Source organism: Macrosteles quadrilineatus, unplaced genomic scaffold (assembly GCF_028750875.1).
Source record: "Macrosteles quadrilineatus isolate MER2022 unplaced genomic scaffold, UCM_ALF_1.0 Scaffold_5__1_contigs__length_97177068, whole genome shotgun sequence".
Classification (NCBI taxonomy): Eukaryota; Metazoa; Arthropoda; class Insecta; order Hemiptera; family Cicadellidae; genus Macrosteles; species Macrosteles quadrilineatus.
In genome coordinates this window covers 46951850-46972257 of record NW_026542598.1, presented here as the reverse complement: position 1 = coordinate 46972257, position 20408 = coordinate 46951850, and the positions used below count along the sequence as shown (strand labels likewise).

Genomic DNA, 20408 nt, shown 5'->3' with positions numbered 1-20408 from the left:
GTAGAAATAAATCGAACACCAGAGGAGAAAAAGGAAATTGCCTTTTTAGCTAACATTCGTCATGCTGCTAGATCATAACACTTGTATTGACATCAATCGAGAATATCGGTCAGTAGGATGGGTGAAAAAGGGGTGTAACAGATAAATCCCTTATTATATTAGACTAAGTATATAAATAGATTTGACTCGTGTCATGGTAACAAAATTATTTACATCATTTCATTAATCATATCAATATTACTGCAAAATGTTTGCAGCATGAGCTGTTCAAAACAGGTTCCTTCATTAATTTCCAAAATTATAGTTATCGTATTGAATAAATAGTCTCTTGTTGGAAATGTTTGGAACATATTTACTTTGTAATCAAAATATAATTTAGCAGAAAAGTTGTCAAGTTTTATAAAAAAAACTACTCGTACACAGAAAAGTTAAATGTACGACGTATCAGTAATATTGGTATGAATAATAAATAAACAACTGATTATTAATGTTAAACTATCGTGAAACGCCCCTATCTCAAAATTTTAAGTTTTTTATCAGGGAGAATTGAATACGTCATGTTTATTCCTTGAGTACCTTTCGTGTTTATAAAATTGAATTCTCATAGGGACCATATGCTTTGAAAAACGATGTAATACTTAAAGGGATTTTAGACATTTATACTATAAAATAATTCAATAAAAATGTAGTTGGGGCGTCATATCATACATTTTTAGGATTTATGGTATGACATTAACAAATCTTCCACACAACCCCCTGATTAGAAATGCTTCAAAGTTGTGTCTTCACTATAAAAGTAGTTAAGCTTTTCTTCGAAATTTAAAACTTTGCAACACTTATTTATAAATTATTCACAGTTTTGTGTATGGATCTGTATGAGGACTTCTCAATGTTGTCACTTAGTCCTCCACAACAGCTCTAATGGTCAGGAATGTTACAGATTTATGAGAGAACTTCACAGCTCCGTTTGTGAAGCATTTCATCTCCGTTTTTTTTTTCATCTCTAATGTCTTGAATTGAAACAATCTTTGCTGTTTGATAGTATAGTATTTCACTGTTTGGTTTAAGTGTCTCATAGCACAGTTGTGTCGTTTTCAGACCGTGTGTTTATTGTTCGTCACCGAGCCATTTTCAACGATTGCTTCCTCATTCCCTTTAAAGCCAGCTGGAAAAGAACACGTTTGTTTGAAAAGATCAATTGACTAATAAACATTCAGATCCATAGGTCTAATGAACTCGTACATATTTAACTTTGCATATAGTAGTTTTCTTTTCTTTAAAAAGTAGTTCATCAAAAAACATTCCTTGTAAGATAATTTTTAAACACGGTGTTATTTTGAAACTGTACCTATGTTTTATTTACCAGGTAAATTGTAGACATTTTTCTTTGAGATTTTAAAAAGATAGCATACAAGGCGTGTTAAGGTTTTACGACTAATCCTCCAATTGATGTTGTTGGTATGGTATGGTATTTGGTTGCTAGTAGTAGGGTGGTAGTTTTTTTAACAATCAAATATTGCGAGCATTTCACATATATTATTAAATAATAATTTCCACATCACCCACAAAACCTAAATAGTAAAAAAATATAGCTTTAACTCAATTTTTTGAGTTTCTAAACGAATAACATACTTTTATTTTTGGAAGTTATTGGAGCTTTAAGTATTAAACTCACCTTCAGTTCTTTCATACGGCAAGCGTAAACGTAACTGTTTGTGGCAGTTTTCGAAATCATAAGGAAGTTAATGATAACGAGGATGATGTGCTCCTTGAGCGTTCCAAGTTTCCAGTATTCACAAAATAAACAATCCTTGCAGAAGAGCACGAAGTACGCGAACGCAGGGACCCAGCCAAAGATGACGGAGCCTAGAATCATCAGTGTGGTCACAATGGCCTTCTTGTTTACCTAAAATAAAACAAAAAAGTAGTAAATATATGTATTTGTATTATTCTCGATTCAAACATATAATCCTCCTAAATTAAGTAGGTGAGCTGCTTACCTTGATAAAGCTTAGCCATTAATAGAGATTTTCAAGAAAAGTTATAAATTGTCTGACAGGGTAATTCAGATTGTTTACTTGAAAATGTCCAGATTTAATTAAATAGCGAAAGACAACATTGAATATTTAGAATATTTTTTAAACGTGGTCTAAGAAAGTAAATTTTAGCCAACAATAAATGATCATGTAAAAAGGAATTCTTATTTTTTTCCAAAACAATGTTGATATCACCTAGTTTCGAGGGTGTCATTTTAAATCGGATTGATAATAAGTTGTACATTATATTACTATCGATAAATTTATAAATAATGAAAATGTAAAAATTACATTAATATACATTAATATACATAAAAAATAATAATGATAGTTGTATACACGTATTCCAAATTTTCTTGCAAGCCAGGGACTTGAATTTATTTAGATAAACGTACGCGTTGTTGTATGCTATTATATTTTTCAGAAATTCCTCTTTGAATGCTGTTATTACACATGATTGCAGGACAATACTATATTTGTGTAGTCTTCAATACATAAAACCCTGGTTTTAAAAACAACTTTAAAAACAACCTTAAAAACAACTGGTTGCAAAACTTTTTACCCTGGTTCGGGACCTAAGTGTGTATTCAAACATGAAATTACATAATTTTGAACACATGTGCACCAATTACTAACGACGAACTTGTTAACTATTAATAATACTGTAATTGAATTGTTAATTAACAATAGTTTAGTAACACATGGCTGATCAAAGTTCAGTGTCAAACAATCAATCCAGGTGTATTACAATAGATCAAATGTGTTACATCAAATAGGTTATGCTCCAGTGATGCATGCGACAGAAGCATTCCTTACATGGTCGCAGTCTACATTCTACAGCTAAATATCCCGTTCGCTTGTGTAGAAACAATGGGTTGCTAATTTTGTCAATAATTAGAGTGCATAGTAGTTATACAGTAGGTATCTGAGTGTTTATAAAATACTACAATACATGGATCTTCAACATTTATCCACTACTATGGATATAATATTTAAGCACCTTCTATAAGTTGTGATGTTGCTATAATATAGCAACATATATTATACAGTTGAATGAAAATTCAACTGCGTGTTTTATATTTATGGACATAAGTTTTACTCAATCATCTCACTTCTAGTTATGGATACCTACTTGACTTATAGTTATGGATACCCACCTGAATTCTAGTTATGTAAACCCACCTGACTTCTAGTTATGGATACACACCTGACTTCTAGTTACGGATACCCACCTGACTTCTAGTTATGGAGTTGCTACTTTGGTTGCGTTGATGTCTGCGATTCACACTTCCAGGCTTTGAGCATAGCTTGATGTGGTTTGTCTTTTTCCTTTTTTCAACCAATGCATATATGTGACAGTATATAAACATCATGAGTCCAAGGGTTGTAAAGAGTGGTATTGCGAAAGTCATCCGAAACTCCTTCGTTATTAGAAAACTGAAAATAAAGATACAGATAAGTAATGTAATGTGACAGAGTTAATTTGAATTTAATTATTTAGGGCTTTCATTTGATATTTAACCATTTATTTGGAGGACCTAACATATTACATGAAATAATATAGAACCAATACTGTTTATGTAAAATGGCCAATAAATATTATAATACCACCTATTTGGCTTTTGGTGTATAAGTTATAGGTTTTAATGATAATAATTTTGTTGTTAAAATGTGTTTCAATTGTTTAAAAATGCATGATGTAATTGAAAGGAAATAAGGGAATATATAGAAACCGGTTGATCGGTAACATGTGAAATAAAATCAAGGTAAACCTATAGTTATTACATGTAGGCCTATGAGGTAGTCAATATAGCTTTAGGAAAGATCACTTATTTCTTTTGGATGTTATTTAGCTTTAAATTGATTAGGAATGTGTGAATGTATTAAAGATATGAAAATATTGTTGCATAAAGCAAATCAATATAGCCTTATTTAATGTTCTGGATGTTAAAGCGATCTTTTTGAGTTTCTAGAGGTGGCTTAAAAACTTGCACAAAAACTTGAAGCACAAAAACTTGAAACATCTTAGCTCATGCAATAAACAGTGGAACTTAAAGCTATAACGATTTCCTTTCCCTATAAGGCACATAGAACGATCATTTGGAGTATCCTTCCATTGATCATCGGTCAAAGGATAACTTCCAAAAAAGATTTTATTCATACAATGTCAACAAGTGAACATATTATGCTCACCATTGTGCTTGCCATTTGGGACTGGTTTTCTAAATTTGTTGTTGGGGTTTATTATTAAAAAAATATATCTTTATTGTTTATAATGTGGATTATAAAATTCACACGTTGAATAAGGGAACAATGATTAACACTTCTAAAAGGTTTGCAAGTCATACGGTTTTAGCGAATTTCCCCTATAGGGAAAAAAACTATTATTTGTTATTTTTTTTAAAGCTATTGTAAAATAATTTGACTGAATTTTATGTTATTGTAAAAACTTTGGTAGAGTTATTTGTTTTAAATGCGTTCACAATAACAAACCAGATAAGTGGGTTAGGCGTGAAATTATAGGAGTACGTGAACAAATTACAGTAATTTTATACTTTACTGTATCCTAAAGGATCCAAACTGAATGTTATTTGCTTTAATTAGGACAATTGATTCCATCCACAACACAAGGCAAATAAACTACAAAATGAGTAAAGGTTTGCTTTTAATCATAAAAAACGTACACGTCAAAACGTTGTGTATTTTGTTCAAGTTAAGCTAATTGTCTATGTGACAAATACGACGTGACGAATTATCCCTAATCTGCAACAAAATAGCCTTGAATACCAACTGTGGATTAAAACGTCAAAATACTATTTTGTATTATATTGTTAAGCAAATTACTATAAATTGAAACATATACTTATCTTATTTATGTACTGGTCTATCTCTTCAATTTTGAAAAGAAAATCTAAAATTGATCAGTTGTTTATGAGTTATGTTGTTTTAATAAATTGACACTGTATATTATGTGTAGATCACTTGAAAGCTACCAGTCTTTTATAACTAAAGACAATTCCAATAGTCTTTCAACTACTCGAAATCTACTTGAATAAAACACATGCTTACTCAGCCGTGCATGGTTCTCCAAGCGTGTTTTCAATATAGAAAACCTTGATGAGTAACAAAGCAGAGGGAATGGTCCACAGAAGAATCGCCACACAGCGCACATTCCGTCTGGTCATATACACCGGGTATTTCAGGGGTTTCAAAATCCCCATGTAGTGGTTTCCAGCCAGCGCCGCTAGGTGGAAAATTGTCGTCAGGATCGCCCCCATCCGTAGTGTCTCGACAAGGAGAAAGAAACATGGTGTGTTGAACACCACACCAAAGCCTCTAGGGAGAAGGGTGAAGAGAACTAGACCAAGAGCGTAAAGGAAGAGACTGAATGTGTCAGCGCCTGCGAGACTCAAACTGATGTAGAGAGTAGGAAGGATCTTATTGCGGACGAAACACGCGGAGCTGATGATGACAATGTTGACGGCCAAGGACACAACGCAGAACAATATGAGGAAAGAGGTCGTAGTTATGACTATGGAGGTCTTCAAGGGGATGACGGAATGAACGGATGCGTTTGAGACTGATGCGTTGCCTGTTTCATTCAAGGTTTCTATTGCTTCCCAGCGCGACTGTTGCCATTCTTGTGAGCATCCGTCATCCATGTCTGAAACAGAGGGAATTAGGTAGTGTAATTAAAATGTTAACATGTCAAGTCTTAGTAATTTACAATGGGTTTTACTTCCTCTGGGTAAAGGTTTCCCAATTTCAATGGCATTTGTAATTCACCACTGTTACAGATTGGTTAGAAAGGTAATTGTTTGGACGTACAGAAAAATGTGAGATTAGGACAGGTAAAATAACCCAGGACAAGTATTACCCGACATGTTTGCACATGTCCTTCGTCATTGTAACAAAAGAAACTCTGGGGGTAAACACAAAAGGTGTTTAAAAGTTAAGTATTAACAGGTTCACTTCAGGTTTTACTGTCTTACAGGGTGAATATCAGTATTAAGCATCTATCCATCATATCTGCCCCAGAGGATGCCTATCACAAACTACCAAACAATTTGGAATTTTTTTGTAGAGAGTAAAATCTTGACGGGTTTATTGAAGGGGGTTAATGTATCCAGAGTGAACACTGTCAGTGTCTGAATATGAATGAAAAACTTCAATTTTGCTGCTGTGGTATTTCCATGTTTCCGGACCAAATATTTGACACAAACAAGTTTAAGTTACCTGATGTAGTCTTAAGGTCCAAGTCAAACTTGGACCATTAGGGGACATCAGGTAGTTTAACCTTTTTTATGTCTACAAATAAGCCAAGAGAGAAATTGCAAAACTGAATGTTTTGGGGGTCGAAAATAAGAAAATCCTAATTCTTATACGCATAATTTCGCCAGTATTTGAGCATTTCACACCCACCTTTGTGACAGAAGGATTAGAGTGTGATGCTTTAGATACACGAATTAAGAAGTACTGTATTGAGGGAACAGTATTTGATCCAGGTTATTAGAAGTATTGATAGGTTAATTTGAGACTTTTACTGCATGTAGGTGCAAATGTTGTCAGTATTTATATTTATATAATTCAACATTATGTTTATTTAACGGTCATGTCTAAGAAACATGACAGCCTTAGTCAGTAAGACTACAAGATTGCGCCACTTATCCTACACTCATCTTCTTCATACTTGGCTTAAAATACCTAGCTTCGTATGGTTGTCATTTTAGTTTTCAGTATTTAAGTTTTATTTGAGCATCCCTCCTTTGTAACCCTCCTTTGTAACAGCAAGATTAGAGTGCATTACCTTAGAAACGTTAATTATAAATTGACAGGTTCATTGGAGGGCTTGACTGTCCCCAGTGTGTGTGGTGACAGCTGTTAAGCATTTGTCATCCTATTCTAAATAGAGGGATTAGAGTGGTGATTATTGACAAGATATAATACCCCCACTGACAAGATATGATATTTATTCCTAAACATTAGATTTAACGAGTGCTTAGGTTTGCTGCAACGTTGAAGGTAAAATATGTTTTAACCCAATATCAACAGTAAAGGTTAAAATAAAGAAATTTTCAAACAACCAAGCGACCAAGCGAACTACAATAAGTTTCTATAGGTGTAAAAGAAAACCACAAACGCTTAGGATTATTTATTTTTATTTTTACAAATTAGTACAGAAAGATATTGTAAAACATAATGTTTTGGGGGTCGAAAAAGAGAATATACTCCTATAGAGATAAAAGTAACGTTCGCACATTTGATGAAAAGCTATTTAAAACTTTCTCCGTAACATTGAATTGTACTACAACGCTTTATGTACAAAATTATTTAATTTTAAGCTGAACACGATGTTGGTAAAGACAATAAATGTATAAAAATTTGAACAAATAAAGTTTTTGCCCTCTGCGAACATCAAAACGAACAAGTATCCTAGGGGTCCTGGGTCCTAGGTAATACCGTGCCACCTACGGTTAAAACTACTTTCATCCCCTTAAATATCGACAACATTCACACTGGGGGACATAAAAATCTCTAATGAACGTGTCAATACTTCACTGTCTAGCACATGTCTCACTACGTCACATCTGTAAACCACTGTTGGACAGAAAGATGACAGATGCTCAAATACCGTCATATTCACACTGGCAGACAGTAAAAGCCTTCAATGAAAGTGTCAATCCTTCAATGTCTAGCACGCTAACACATTTGTCAAATTGTCACAACCCTATTCATTCAGCTACAGACATGCATGTCAAGTGCTCAAAAGACTTGTAACACTCGAATGTGGAAGCAATAAACATCTGTAATGAATCTTTCAATATTTTACGTGTTAGTAGCGAATAGTTAGGCTAATTATAGAGAATAGTTGAAATTATATTGTACATCTTTCAACTTTCTATTTAACATTGATTACAGAGGTGGCATTTGACAAAATTTGTTTAGCCAGTTAAATATCGACAGGTTAAATGACGGCTTTTGCTGTATTGTTGACAGTCTCATAAGTACAGTCTCATTCATCTCCTTAACCAAGGGAATAAGGATTTGACAGTTTGACAAATGTGTTAGACAGTGAAATATCGACAGGTTAAATGACGGCTTTTGCTGTATGTTGACAGTCTCATAAGTACAGTCTCATTTATCTCCTTAACCAAGGGAATAAGGATGTGACAGTTTGACAAATGTGTTAGTCAGTGAAATATTGACAGGTTAAATGACGGCTTTTGCTGTATGTTGACAGTCTCATAAGTACAGTCTCATTAATCTCCCTGACCGAGGGAATGATTGTGCCAATTTGACAAATGTCTGCATTCATGACAAATTACAGAGAAGTATTGACAGGTTAATCACAGGTTTATACTGACTTTCAACGTGGGTGTTGGCAATCTCTTAAGATCTTTAGAAATCGTCTTCAATTTTTGTAACTGAGAAGGTAAAGGATCATATCGAGGGATTTGTTAAAAGTGGGTTATTGACGGTCAAAGGAATAAATTTTACTTGTAAGTTAAAACCCGACGTTTCTTATTTTATTTGCTTTTAGTGAATTTCCCATATATACACTATTATTGTAGGTAAGATATGGTCCCAGGACTGATTTACGTTTTAAGGACTCCAGAGGCGAAAAAAGCATTAGTTCAAATTCCTATCTTTAAATGTGTGTCCCTTAACACGATGATTTAAGCAAAAAAAATCCAATTTTGATGAGATTTGGTATATACCTGTAAACCTACATTTATTTGAACGAATTTGGGAACCGATATAATAGGACTATCGGAACTGTGGTACTTTGGCGCTTTTATGAGGTAAAAATGGATCTATCTCCCTTTTGAGAAAGACATAATTTAAAAACGTAAAATTTCTTTCTATGCAGTTTTGTAGAGCTTAAGAAAATAAATATTTTGGTATGTTGAAGAGTTGAAAAATTTAAAATCCCCATGTTTTTATAGAGAATAGTTTCAACTGTTGTAGTTTGCTTGTTTTTGGACATATTTTGTTAACATTTTGAAAAATTATTTATTTTATGCTGAAATACAAACATTTCCCTTTAGAAGCAAACCTATAGGGAATAAATATGATATTTTAAGGAAATTCTTTTATAAAAATCCAATAGGGCAAATAGATATTTGCTTAGTAGGCAGGTTTGCTGTGGCGAGGGTATTTGTATTTTTACTCGTAGCATTAATGTAGTACCATTTACATACATAATATTGTGTAATTTACGTTAAAACTGATTAAAGGTTTTTAAATATTTCTTTTAAATAACATAGGTCTAAATATGTTTGCTATTATCAATCCAATAGACTTAACACTGCATATAAAATTCCTAGTTACACGTTTTAATATATATTTTTTCAGAGTGTTTTGCTTGAATTAGTTTTAGCGAATTTCCCTATAGGGAAGTAGCTATTACCGTAGGTCTCATGGTAACACCAAAGCCCGGGACCGATTTACTTTTTCATTTTGATGTCCCCAGAGGCCAAAAACACCATTCGTTCAAATATATATATATATATATATATATATATGTCCATCCGCACGATAACTTGAGTAATTTTTGTCCGATTTTGATCAAATTTGGTTTTGAAGGTGTAAGGCGGGATAAACTTGAATGAGTTCGCGAACCAGCATGATCGAACTATGGGAACGGGGGTTTATGGGGTAAAAATAGGGTTTTCCTATTTTTGACCCTAAAAACAAAAAATTTCTCAATTTCTTTTCAAACCATTTTGTAGAGCTTAAAAAAACAAATAATTTTGTATATTGATGCGTTATTATGCGCCTAATTGTTACGGAGAAAATTCAAAAAAAAATTTATTTTAAAATTCCCTTGGAAAATACTTTTATTTCTTACTAAACTATTATCATTTTATAAAAAAAATCTTTTTTGAGCGGAGCGAGCGAAGCTCTTATACGTCGACTCTTATGCATTTCGTAATACGCAAACTCCTCCTAGACGGATGAATCAATCGTTTTCAAATTTTGCATGGTGATAGAGACCATATCGGTGAGTGCCAACATCTATATGGCGTTAAAAAAGTCTCTCAGGAATCCGCCCCACTGGGTCTCAAAGTTTCAATGTAATCCTTATGGAAGCAGTATTTGACACATAAACAAAAACATATGATCAGCTGTTGACTTTTGAATGCAGTAGATAAAGAAATAGCTGATAGCATTAATCCACAGATATTAGAACAGAAACGGTATGGATCATAAAAATAATCAAATGACGACACTAGCTTATGAGGTCCGTGACGTAGGAAGTGGTGAAGGAAGTAGTAAAGGAGAGCAGTCTGGAGTGTGGAAACTGTTTATGACGATTAGATTTAGGTATCTGCATTCCTAAAATTTTATAGGAAAGGAAGGAAAACTGGTCCGCGACGTAGGAAGTGGTAAAGGAAGTAGTCAAGGCGAGCTGTCCAGAGTGTGGGGACTGTTTATAACGATTAGATAAAGGTAATATTAAAGGCATTCCTAAAATTCTGTGGGAAGGGAGGAAAAGGGGTCCGCGACAATCAAACTTACGAAACCACAATTTTTTTGCATAAAACAGGCTGTTTATTAAATTTAAAATAAAAATATTAACTATCTATACATAGAACATCCTGTGCATTAAAATTATGTTCCACTTAATCTTTTATTTTATATCCATCAATTTCAACAAAATCCAATAAAATTGGATATATCATAAGAGAAATTTGTACTAATACTTGTTTACATGGATCGAGAGTTAGTCAAGAAAATAGGTTCTCAAAATAATTTAATGTTTCCAATTCAAACTAAAGATAACAATTTATTTAATAACACCTTAGTTTTGTAAAATACACTTTTTATATGATTAGTATCGACATATTAAGATGAAAGATTTATTTTGTTATGAAAAAATCTCACAAGATTATCCATCGGCATATCCTTTGCTATGGTTTTTTAACCTATGAATCCACAGAGGCCTTCATACAGAGGCCTTACTCATTAAAATACAAATACACAACACTTGCCACAACCAATTTTGACGTTCTTTTAATATACTTAAAAAGTAGGTTATGCAAACATGTAAAATCGTGTTATAGCATTATCGCTGTGATTTTGGAAAGAAAGAAAGCACACACAGATCGAAATGATAACGTATTTAGAGGATTTACTATGTAATTTTAAAACTGATAAAACAATGCTGCGTCCGGCCAAATCGGTGAATTGCGTGATACAAGGCAACAAATACTAGAATGGTTAGATTCCCCTTAAGATATTCAAAATGTACTAGGTATATTTAGGCAGATCCTTTTGATGACTTAGAGTTTGATCGGTGTCCTACAGTGTAAATATGGTTAGTAGGTATGTGGAATAATATAATAATATGTTAACCTCTAGATGGTGTTTAATGTTATACTTATATTTTATAAATGTGTAGCTTAGTTGAGTTCTGTACTGAAAATATATTTCCAAGCAATGGCTTCACGAACAGTATAAGTGAGTGATTTTAATTGAAGCTGGGTCGGTTAGAATACCCATTGCAGCTGTCATAACTAAATATAGCGATTATGGTGGCTATACAGGGTGTTCAAAAGAGGTGGAGATATAATCGACTTAATGATTGTTTAGGTAAAATTGAGCCAACAAGTTTATATAAACATTTTATGTCCTATCTCGTTGTCTGTCTGTCTGTATGTGTTTCTAGCAAATCTATTCGAAATTTCTTCTCAGTTTAAGTTACAGCGTTAAGACTCTGCAAAATGTCTATCCCATTGGCAGCAATCTTTCTGTAAAATTTAAATAAAAAAATGTGTGACCATTTAAAATATTTGAAACCAGATTTCAGTAAAACCGTTAATTTTACAAAGAAACTGCTATATACATCTAATTTATAAAATTTTATTGAGATTATAACGATGTCTTATATGGCTTGATTTGGACAAGGTTTAAATGAGAAATTAACTTATTTATTTCCATCCCTAAAACTTCTTACATAGTCTTAACATTGCTTAAATGGAGGTTTAGGTTTACTTAATTTGATGACTCTGGCATTGTTTTGGTTAAATTACCGGTATTCGTGAAATTTGGCTTTACATATTAAAAACAGCCGTCATTTTGAAATGGTTTAAGAGGTTTGACTCATAATTCGCACAAATATAGCGGCCAATAGGATTGGAGTTTTTACAGAATCTCAATGCTATAGCTCAATTTAGAGGTCTTAAAGGTGTACTTAATGCCTTTATAACGACAAAAAAGGCATACAGACAGACGGTAAACGAAACGAAATAGGGCAGTGTGTATACAGGGTGAGTTTTAAATGAGTTCCCCCCCTACTTTTTTCTACATTTCTTAAGATATCAACTCCGGACCACATCAGATCATTGTAGAGTAGTAAGTACTTCATTTTGACTCAATGTCATTTTGACTCAATGTCATTTTGACTCAATGTCATTTTGACTTTTGAGTCAAAATGAAGTATATACTACTCTACAATGATCTGATGTGGTCCGGAGTTGATATCTTAAGAAATGTAAAAAAGTAGGGGGGAACTCATTTAAAACTCACCCTAACATTTGCTTATTTCAACCCAAGGAATCACTACGTAAATTATGTCCCCCCCCTTTTTGAACACTCTGTATCAGACTATAGCATAGAACCAATAAGAATGGAGCCCTACTCTGAAAGCAAATGAATATCAGAAGTTCAAAGTTGACAATCAGGCTATTAGAAAATATAGCGTGATTTTCTAATATGTATCTATGTGTACATATTATGTAAAATATGTAATGCTATTTTATACTAGGCCTACAGGATCATTATCGTTTAGGTTATAATAGATATATTAATAGTTATAAAATTGAGTGCAAGTCTATTGGTGTTCCTAATTCTAACTAAATGTCAACAGTTTGTATGATGAAATCATCCACTAAGGGGTTCAGTTAATTATAAATATATGCCTATCGTTTAAACTTGAGAGAATACAGATTTGACCGTTACATTAACTATGTTAGATGTGCATCCTGTTAATATTTTAGTCCATCGTTTACCTATCTTTTCACAGCTCGCTGAAATTTCCCGTCCGGTGTACTTTATAATTCAAACTTATCATTGTACAAGAGTTTAGTACATGTGAAATAATACTCTTCCCAAAAAAACAATATTCATCATGGTCCCATTTTATAAGGGTTTTTGGGAACCGTTTACATATTTCTATTTATTTACAAATAAATAAAAAATCTTTGTTTAATTACATCCTTTATCTTTAGAATGATTGGGAGTTTTTCTCTAGTGAATTCTTTTCAAAACCTTTACTTTCATAAAACAATCGGTCGTTCTTTAGTATTTATAATAATAATAATAATAATAATAATAATAATAATAATAATATGAAATGAATGAATGAAAAAGTGCTTTATTAACACAAAAATAAACTGCATATATACATACAACTTATAACTAAACATAATCTTCTGCATAACAAGAAAGAACAAATTTAACTAAAAATAGCACTTTACAGCAATGGTCATAAGACCGTCTGCCGGGTTGACAACATTATCTTTTATGGCAACATTTTCTTTTAATACGACTAAAATGTAAAACTATTTGTAATGAGCTATAATGTTTATATTGTTTTACTGCTAGTCTTATTCGTTGAATTCTAAAACCAAATCCCATCTATACTTCCAAGCATCTCTCAGAAAATTTGCCAGCGAACTCTTCTCCAGGAAATCTATAAACTCTGAGCGAGTTAAAAGAGCTTTCAATAGCCATTTATTTCTAATTTGGGTTAAAATTGGACAACGAGCAACAAAATGATAAGTGTCCTCATTCTCATTTAGATTACATAAAGAACATTTAAAATTAGCGTATGTCATCCAAGGTTTAAAATTTAAGGAAATAGTCTCTGTCCGTACTTTGAATATCCATCGTCTAGCCATATCAGGAACGTTATCTGATAGATATCCATTATCTCCAAGGTCAAGATTCAGTGAAGCATAAGTTGTGTGGTATCGTGAGGCCAATGAATAAATAAATAAATAATAATATTAAAATGCATACATAGGTAAAAACACTTTTTCATTACACTGTCCCAAAAAAAGCTGTATTACGGACCGTTTTGAGTCCATAAAGATAGCTTTTTGCGGAATAGTCCGTAAAATGATACGTACTCGAATCATATGGCTATGTAAAAGCTTATCTCAAAGCTTATCTCAAAAACAAATCAGCTGTTCTGATCCTTTAAAATGCTTCAAAAATATATAAACAAACTTTGTTTGTGTCTTACATAACCTAATTTGTATATTTTAACATAATATATTTTATATTTTCTGCTATATTATATGACAATGTAATGAAAAATGTTGTTCGTAACTCGTCCCAATATGCTTTTTTGTGCCGTAAACGAATTTCCGGACTCGGCAAAGCTTTCGAATAAATTCGAAGAAATAATAAACAGCTGTGAGACAGCTGTTTTTGAGACAGTGTAATGAAAACTACTATTAAAACAAGTCAAACTTGAGCCAATTGTTAGTCATTTGCAAAATTAGATTGCAATAAATTAAAATTTGTACCACTAGCGCACAGTTCATTTTTTAGTTTTACTTAATTTTGAAATGCATTATTTAAAGATTGATTTACTCCATATAGAAGATTTTTGCTTTCTGTCTAACTGCATTTCTCATAAATCTATTATTTATATTTATATCATATTCTAAAAAAACTTTAAAATGTAATGTAAACAGGCACAAAATTAAATAATTAAAAATAGTTTTAGAATGTTATTTTAAAGCCTGTTTTTGTACCCTCAAAAGCTTATAACTTATTATAATAAAACTATAAATTTTGAAAATAATGGAATAAACAATTTAAGGTTTATTGTTGACTAGCAACAGAGCCCGTTGTAGTTAAATACAACGGTCCCTAGAAAGTACAGTAGTACATAATATATGTCCTTGTAAGTACCTGAACATTTTTTAAAGAATGAAATTGTTTAGAAAATAAACTGATGTTCTAAGATCGTTGTGCCTTCACCAACCGTTACAAAATAATCCAATTTCTCAGCATATATTTTGAATTGGCAGTCAAAAACTCTTGCTGCAGCTTCGATTTCGACATTACCGGCGTATTCCCCATCTTTGGTCATCAAATATCTGTATTCCGTCACGTTTTTTACTTCTTGTCTATATGTCTTATCCCCTAAAATAAAAGAACAATAGTAGTCCCAGTTGACGACTTCATCAACTACTGTGGATCGTATATCACTGTATCTGGATTGAGATTTATGGCATAAAAATGAGACACTTCAAAAGAAACATTTTCTATCACCAACCATGTAGTGAAGAGTAAAGTTATTCAGTTCTCAACTAATTTAAAATATTGAGTCTATAACGAACAGTTCAAAATAACGAATATTAAATACTATTTTAAACTGTGAATTATAAATTAAATTTGAATAATTTATAATTGACAGTTTAAAATAATAATTTTTGGTTATGAAATCCATACATCACTTAACTCACTAATACTTAAATGGTACAGATTAAAAACATTACTTTAGAAACACACACTTTACGGACCTCACTTTAACCACCAATTCAAATCGTAAACAACTAAATGTAAACAAAGAAAAATCAAGGAAATAACAATAAAAAATCAGCTGTTAAACTATAGGTTGTGTTCCATATGATGCATACTGGCTAACCCATTATTACTACCATAAATTTTTTTAGATTATTCATACCAGCAAACGTATTACTACCATAAATAAATAAAACTCAAACTTTACTAATTATTTGGAAATCTACACAGATTTTATTGACCTATTAATTAATAAAATCGGTCCAGTAGAACTGTAGATTTAGTTGTAGAAAGTTAACAAAAATCTCTCCAATTCAATATTTTCTCACCACAATAAATTAGGAGGTTGCTAAGCTTTTTTGCAAATAACTCTTAAACGGTCAGGAAATCGACCAAAGTGGAAGGTGATATTCTGAAAGAGAATAAAATTTGCTACAAAGTACTCTTAGACGTTTTTTGAAAAAATATTCAAAAAAGGCAACCTAAAGTTAACTACAAATAGAAATTTTAAAATATAAACTATAAAAAAAAAAATTGTTTTAATGTATTTTTGCTTTTTATTCTTTTTTCACCAAAAATAATTAATAAAATCAAACTTTCATAATTATTTGCAAATCTACACAAATTAGGCTTTCCAACGATACATTAGTTAACAAAATCGGTCCAGTAGAAGTCTAGATTTAGTTGTACAAAGTTTAACAAAAATATCCCTAATTCAGTATTTTTAACAACTAAAAATTTGGAGGTCACTTATCTAATTTGACAATAACTTTTAAATGGTGAGTAAATCGTAGAAAATGCACGTGATATTCTGAAAGAAGATAAAATTTCCTACAAATACCCTCTGTGTATTTCTTGAAATTATTTAATAAAGGCAGCTAAAAGCTGACTACAAATATAAACTTTAAAATAAAAACCTGAAAAAACAGTTTTGAATGTGATTTTGTTATTTTTATTTTTCCGCCACAAAAATTAAATAAAATCAAACTTTCATAATTATTTGCAAATCTACATGAGTAAGGCTTTCCAATGACTCATTAATTAACAAAATCGGTCCAGTAGAAGTCTAGATTTAGTTGTACAAAGTTTAACAAAAATATCCCAAACTCAATATTTTCTCATTATTATAAATTCGGAGGTTGCTTAGCTTTTTTGCAAATAACTTTTAAATGGTGAGGAAATCGACCAAAGTGGAAGGTGATATTCTGAAAGAGAATAAAATTTCCTACAAATTGATACCATACACTTCTTGGAAACACTAAAAAAGGCAGCTAAAAGTCGCACCCAAATAAAAAGTGTGAAAAACACCGTTTTCAATGTATTTCTTATGGAAAACATGTTTTTTTGAAATTTTTCACCATAAATCATAATAAAAAAAACTTTCATAATTATTTGCAAATCTACACGACCTAAGCTTTCCAACGACCCATTAATTAATAAAATCGGTACAGTAGAACTCTAGATTTAGTTGTACAAAGATTTTTAAAACTGAATTATATATAGAATAGATTCTCGGGAGACACTTATTTTCTTTTAGAACGCTTAAATACGGTACTGAACCAAGTGAAGATGGTTATTACTCTACTGAAGTTGTATTGATTATACAATTAGTCTTGACTTTCTTTATTGCCTTTTGACCTTTATTTCACAAAAATGATAAATCTACAACCAGGGATGTACAGTAATAATATACCTGGGAGGTAAGCATTAAGAGCAACAACATTCAAAATATATGTATCAAACTTTGATATAAACATGTAACAAGTTACAGTACTACAAAATATAAAATGAGTTTTGTCATTCTATAACACATTAAAACATTGAATTCTTCTTTTTATTAATTTGTTACGATGAATTTATTAGGTAATTTTTGTGCCATCCAATCTTTAAATAATAAACGAAAAAAGACAAAAAAACATATTTATACAAATTTACATTTTACTCATATCATGCTTACTCGTGCTTTAATTTTCTTGCCAGTTAGAGACGAACGGCAAACCAAAATAAATAGTTTTGTTATATGTTGACAAATTAGGCAGGTTTAAATGTTTATGGTAAGATAATAATACCAATATGCATCTTAAGAAAATTACTATGGAACAATTATTGTGTATAAACATATTAAGACATAAATTAAATATAAACCCCATTTAAGTAAAAATTAAATTACATAAGAGGCATTGCAATAAATAGTATGCTTCGATACAATTTGTGAAAAACTGAACTCAGCTATAAATCATAATGAGATTTTTACATTCTTTAAAAATGTTTTCCAACTAAAGTTATAAGCACAAAACACACGAATGTATTATTGATATTTTAGAGTTGTATAATTAGTTTTTAACCGTTTATCTAAATTTTAGGTTTTACTTAAATTGGTTATAAATAAACCCCTAAAATAATTAAATACTAATTAGAAGCTGTAAATTAAATTGATTTATTCTCATGTAAAAGTTTACAATTATTTAACGTGAATACATACACACAATATTCAAAACTGTTAAAGGAATACGTTTTAGGTACAAAATACACCAGTATGTAGTTATATTAGTGTCTTACATTTTTTAAGATACCCTAACTTAAATATAAAGTTTTAGTTAGTTTATGAACACATCGTATACAGAAAGATTATTTTACAGGTAAAATATAGAATATGCTGAGAAAATAATCCTTTAGAAAAAATTTAACTTTGATTATAATCATTTTTATGAAAAAGAATCTCACTTACGTAATGTTATACGATGTATTGGCTTGCAACACTATCACTTTCACAGCAGCACAGACTCGCTAGTAGTGAAAACATGAACAGCGCACTGGTGACTGACGTTCTTACTACCCCAACAACCCCCTCCCACCCTCAACAGCTCCAATAAACCCAAACTGAACTTCATGGAACTTACTGATAGCCCTTCGATGCATAGAGATCAAGTACTGAGATATGCAAAAATGTCGCCTTGCAAACAGAAATTGTTGATCCTGAGTAGTTTTTGTATGGGTTCAAAATATTTACATTTATCTTAGATTGTTTGTGTTATAGTAAAATTATCCTAAAGAACTCCAGTAGTTTACCTGATAAAGCTACACTGACTACACACCCAATTCTAGACCTACCTTATTCAAGCTTAACACACCTAAAGAAAGTTATTTGCTTATTAAATTACTTTGTGATAATTTGTTAGGGGTGGTTTCAGCAGGAAGTTAGTAAACATTACAATTATTTTCTGTTTTAAAAAATGTAAAAGTGTATACAAAATATTTTAACATTCTTTAAATTTTTTGAACAGAAAATTACAAGACCTCAATTAGATGTCTTATCTGAATAATTTCCACGAGAAGATCTAAATATCTTGTTCAAGTAGGGTGTTAAGGTAGCTGAGTAAGGTAGTGCTTGGCCTACTAATTAGGTGACTGTACTGAAACTCTAACCAGCTGTCCTTGGTCATTGGGCTGATCATGAGTGGTCTGAGCTTGCACTCCAGCTTATCTTATTAAGTCACAAAACTAACATCTCTTTTATTCAACATCAATATTTGTCTAAAAGATGCACATCAGTGTTTTGCTGATGATATTCAAAACTCAATGTTTTTTAAGGACACCACTTCTTGTCGGGTTAAAAGAAGGAAAAATTGATTGATGGGATAGCTAAAATGAGGTTGGCTATGGATATTTTTGGTTTGTTGTCTGAGGCAGATGGTAAAACTGCAATCTTGCTAGGATTGTATTTTGTTGTGAAGTTAGTTTTTGCTAGGGTTTCAGTTTATACAAACCCATTAGAGTGATAGACTGTTTACAGTTTTTACCCACATTTTCTTTATAAATAAAATTTCATTCAAATCCATTGGTGTCATGCTATACTGGTATGAGGTTTAGTATATAATATTTTATGCCTTTATCATTTATAAATTCTTTTTAAAGTATACATATTTAAATGGAGGTATACTTTTGATTTGCCAAAAATATCTATATTATTTCTCAAAAAGGTATATCGAATTGAGTTTTTTTAAATAATTTATCACATAACATATAATAAAGCGAACGTAAAATAATATGTTTTTAAAACATATCAAATGAATTCTCCAACATAAGTGCATCAGCTTAACCGGGCGGAGGTGTCAAAATATAACGTACGAGACAAGAAGATCAACAACAGACTTTTATGAAAAATGATTGTGTGGTAGAAAAAAGTGATAAACACACTTAGCCCTTAGCTTTTCTTTTACTTGAATGTCTGGTGTTGATGTAGTCTTTATTAATACAATGGTCTAACTAATGCTCAGCTAGCGTTTGTCTATTGTATAAAAACCGTCCCATAAGAAAATAAGGTAGACTCACATTCCTCCTTTTACTTTTTACTTGTTTAATGTAGTCATTACCACTCTTGTAATTCTCATAGTTAGACCTGGGTCCTCTTTTAATGAACTAGTAGACATTTTTTTTTGTATTTTCAGCCTTATATTCCTAAGATTTTGCTGCCATTTTTACTTATATTTATTAAAAAGCTACGTTGGTTAGTTATATAATCATCAGTCACATAAATCAGGACACACATACATCTCATTTCTAAAACTGAATTTGCATAATATAATACACAAATGAAATCAAAATAATTTATAAATAAAAATACTTTTTTAAAAATGCCACGTTTTTAAACGCACTAAAAAGTATAAAATTATTTATAAAATGTTGAGAGGATAAATACTTGTAAGATTTAAAACAAAAAACGTGGGGTGCATGCTGATTTACAATTAACTTCACCTATTGAACTATTATGATCTATTGCATGCACCCCACGTTTTTCGTTTTAAATCTTACAAGTATTTATTCTCT

At 31.4% G+C, this 20408-nt stretch overlaps 1 protein-coding gene across 1 annotated transcript; it reads right to left on the bottom strand.

Moving 5' to 3' along the window:
• Positions 1 to 1117: 1117 nt before the first annotated feature.
• LOC128995575 (octopamine receptor beta-2R-like) lies at positions 1118 to 18375 on the bottom strand. The gene is made up of 5 exons (XM_054420593.1): positions 18310 to 18375; positions 5106 to 5700; positions 3269 to 3473; positions 1676 to 1906; positions 1118 to 1165 (listed from the first exon to the last, which is right to left on the bottom strand). The coding sequence occupies exons 2-5, from the start codon at positions 5696 to 5698 to the stop codon at positions 1118 to 1120; spliced, it is 1077 nt and encodes a 358-aa protein (XP_054276568.1). The 5' UTR covers positions 5699 to 5700; positions 18310 to 18375.
• Positions 18376 to 20408: the final 2033 nt, after the last annotated feature.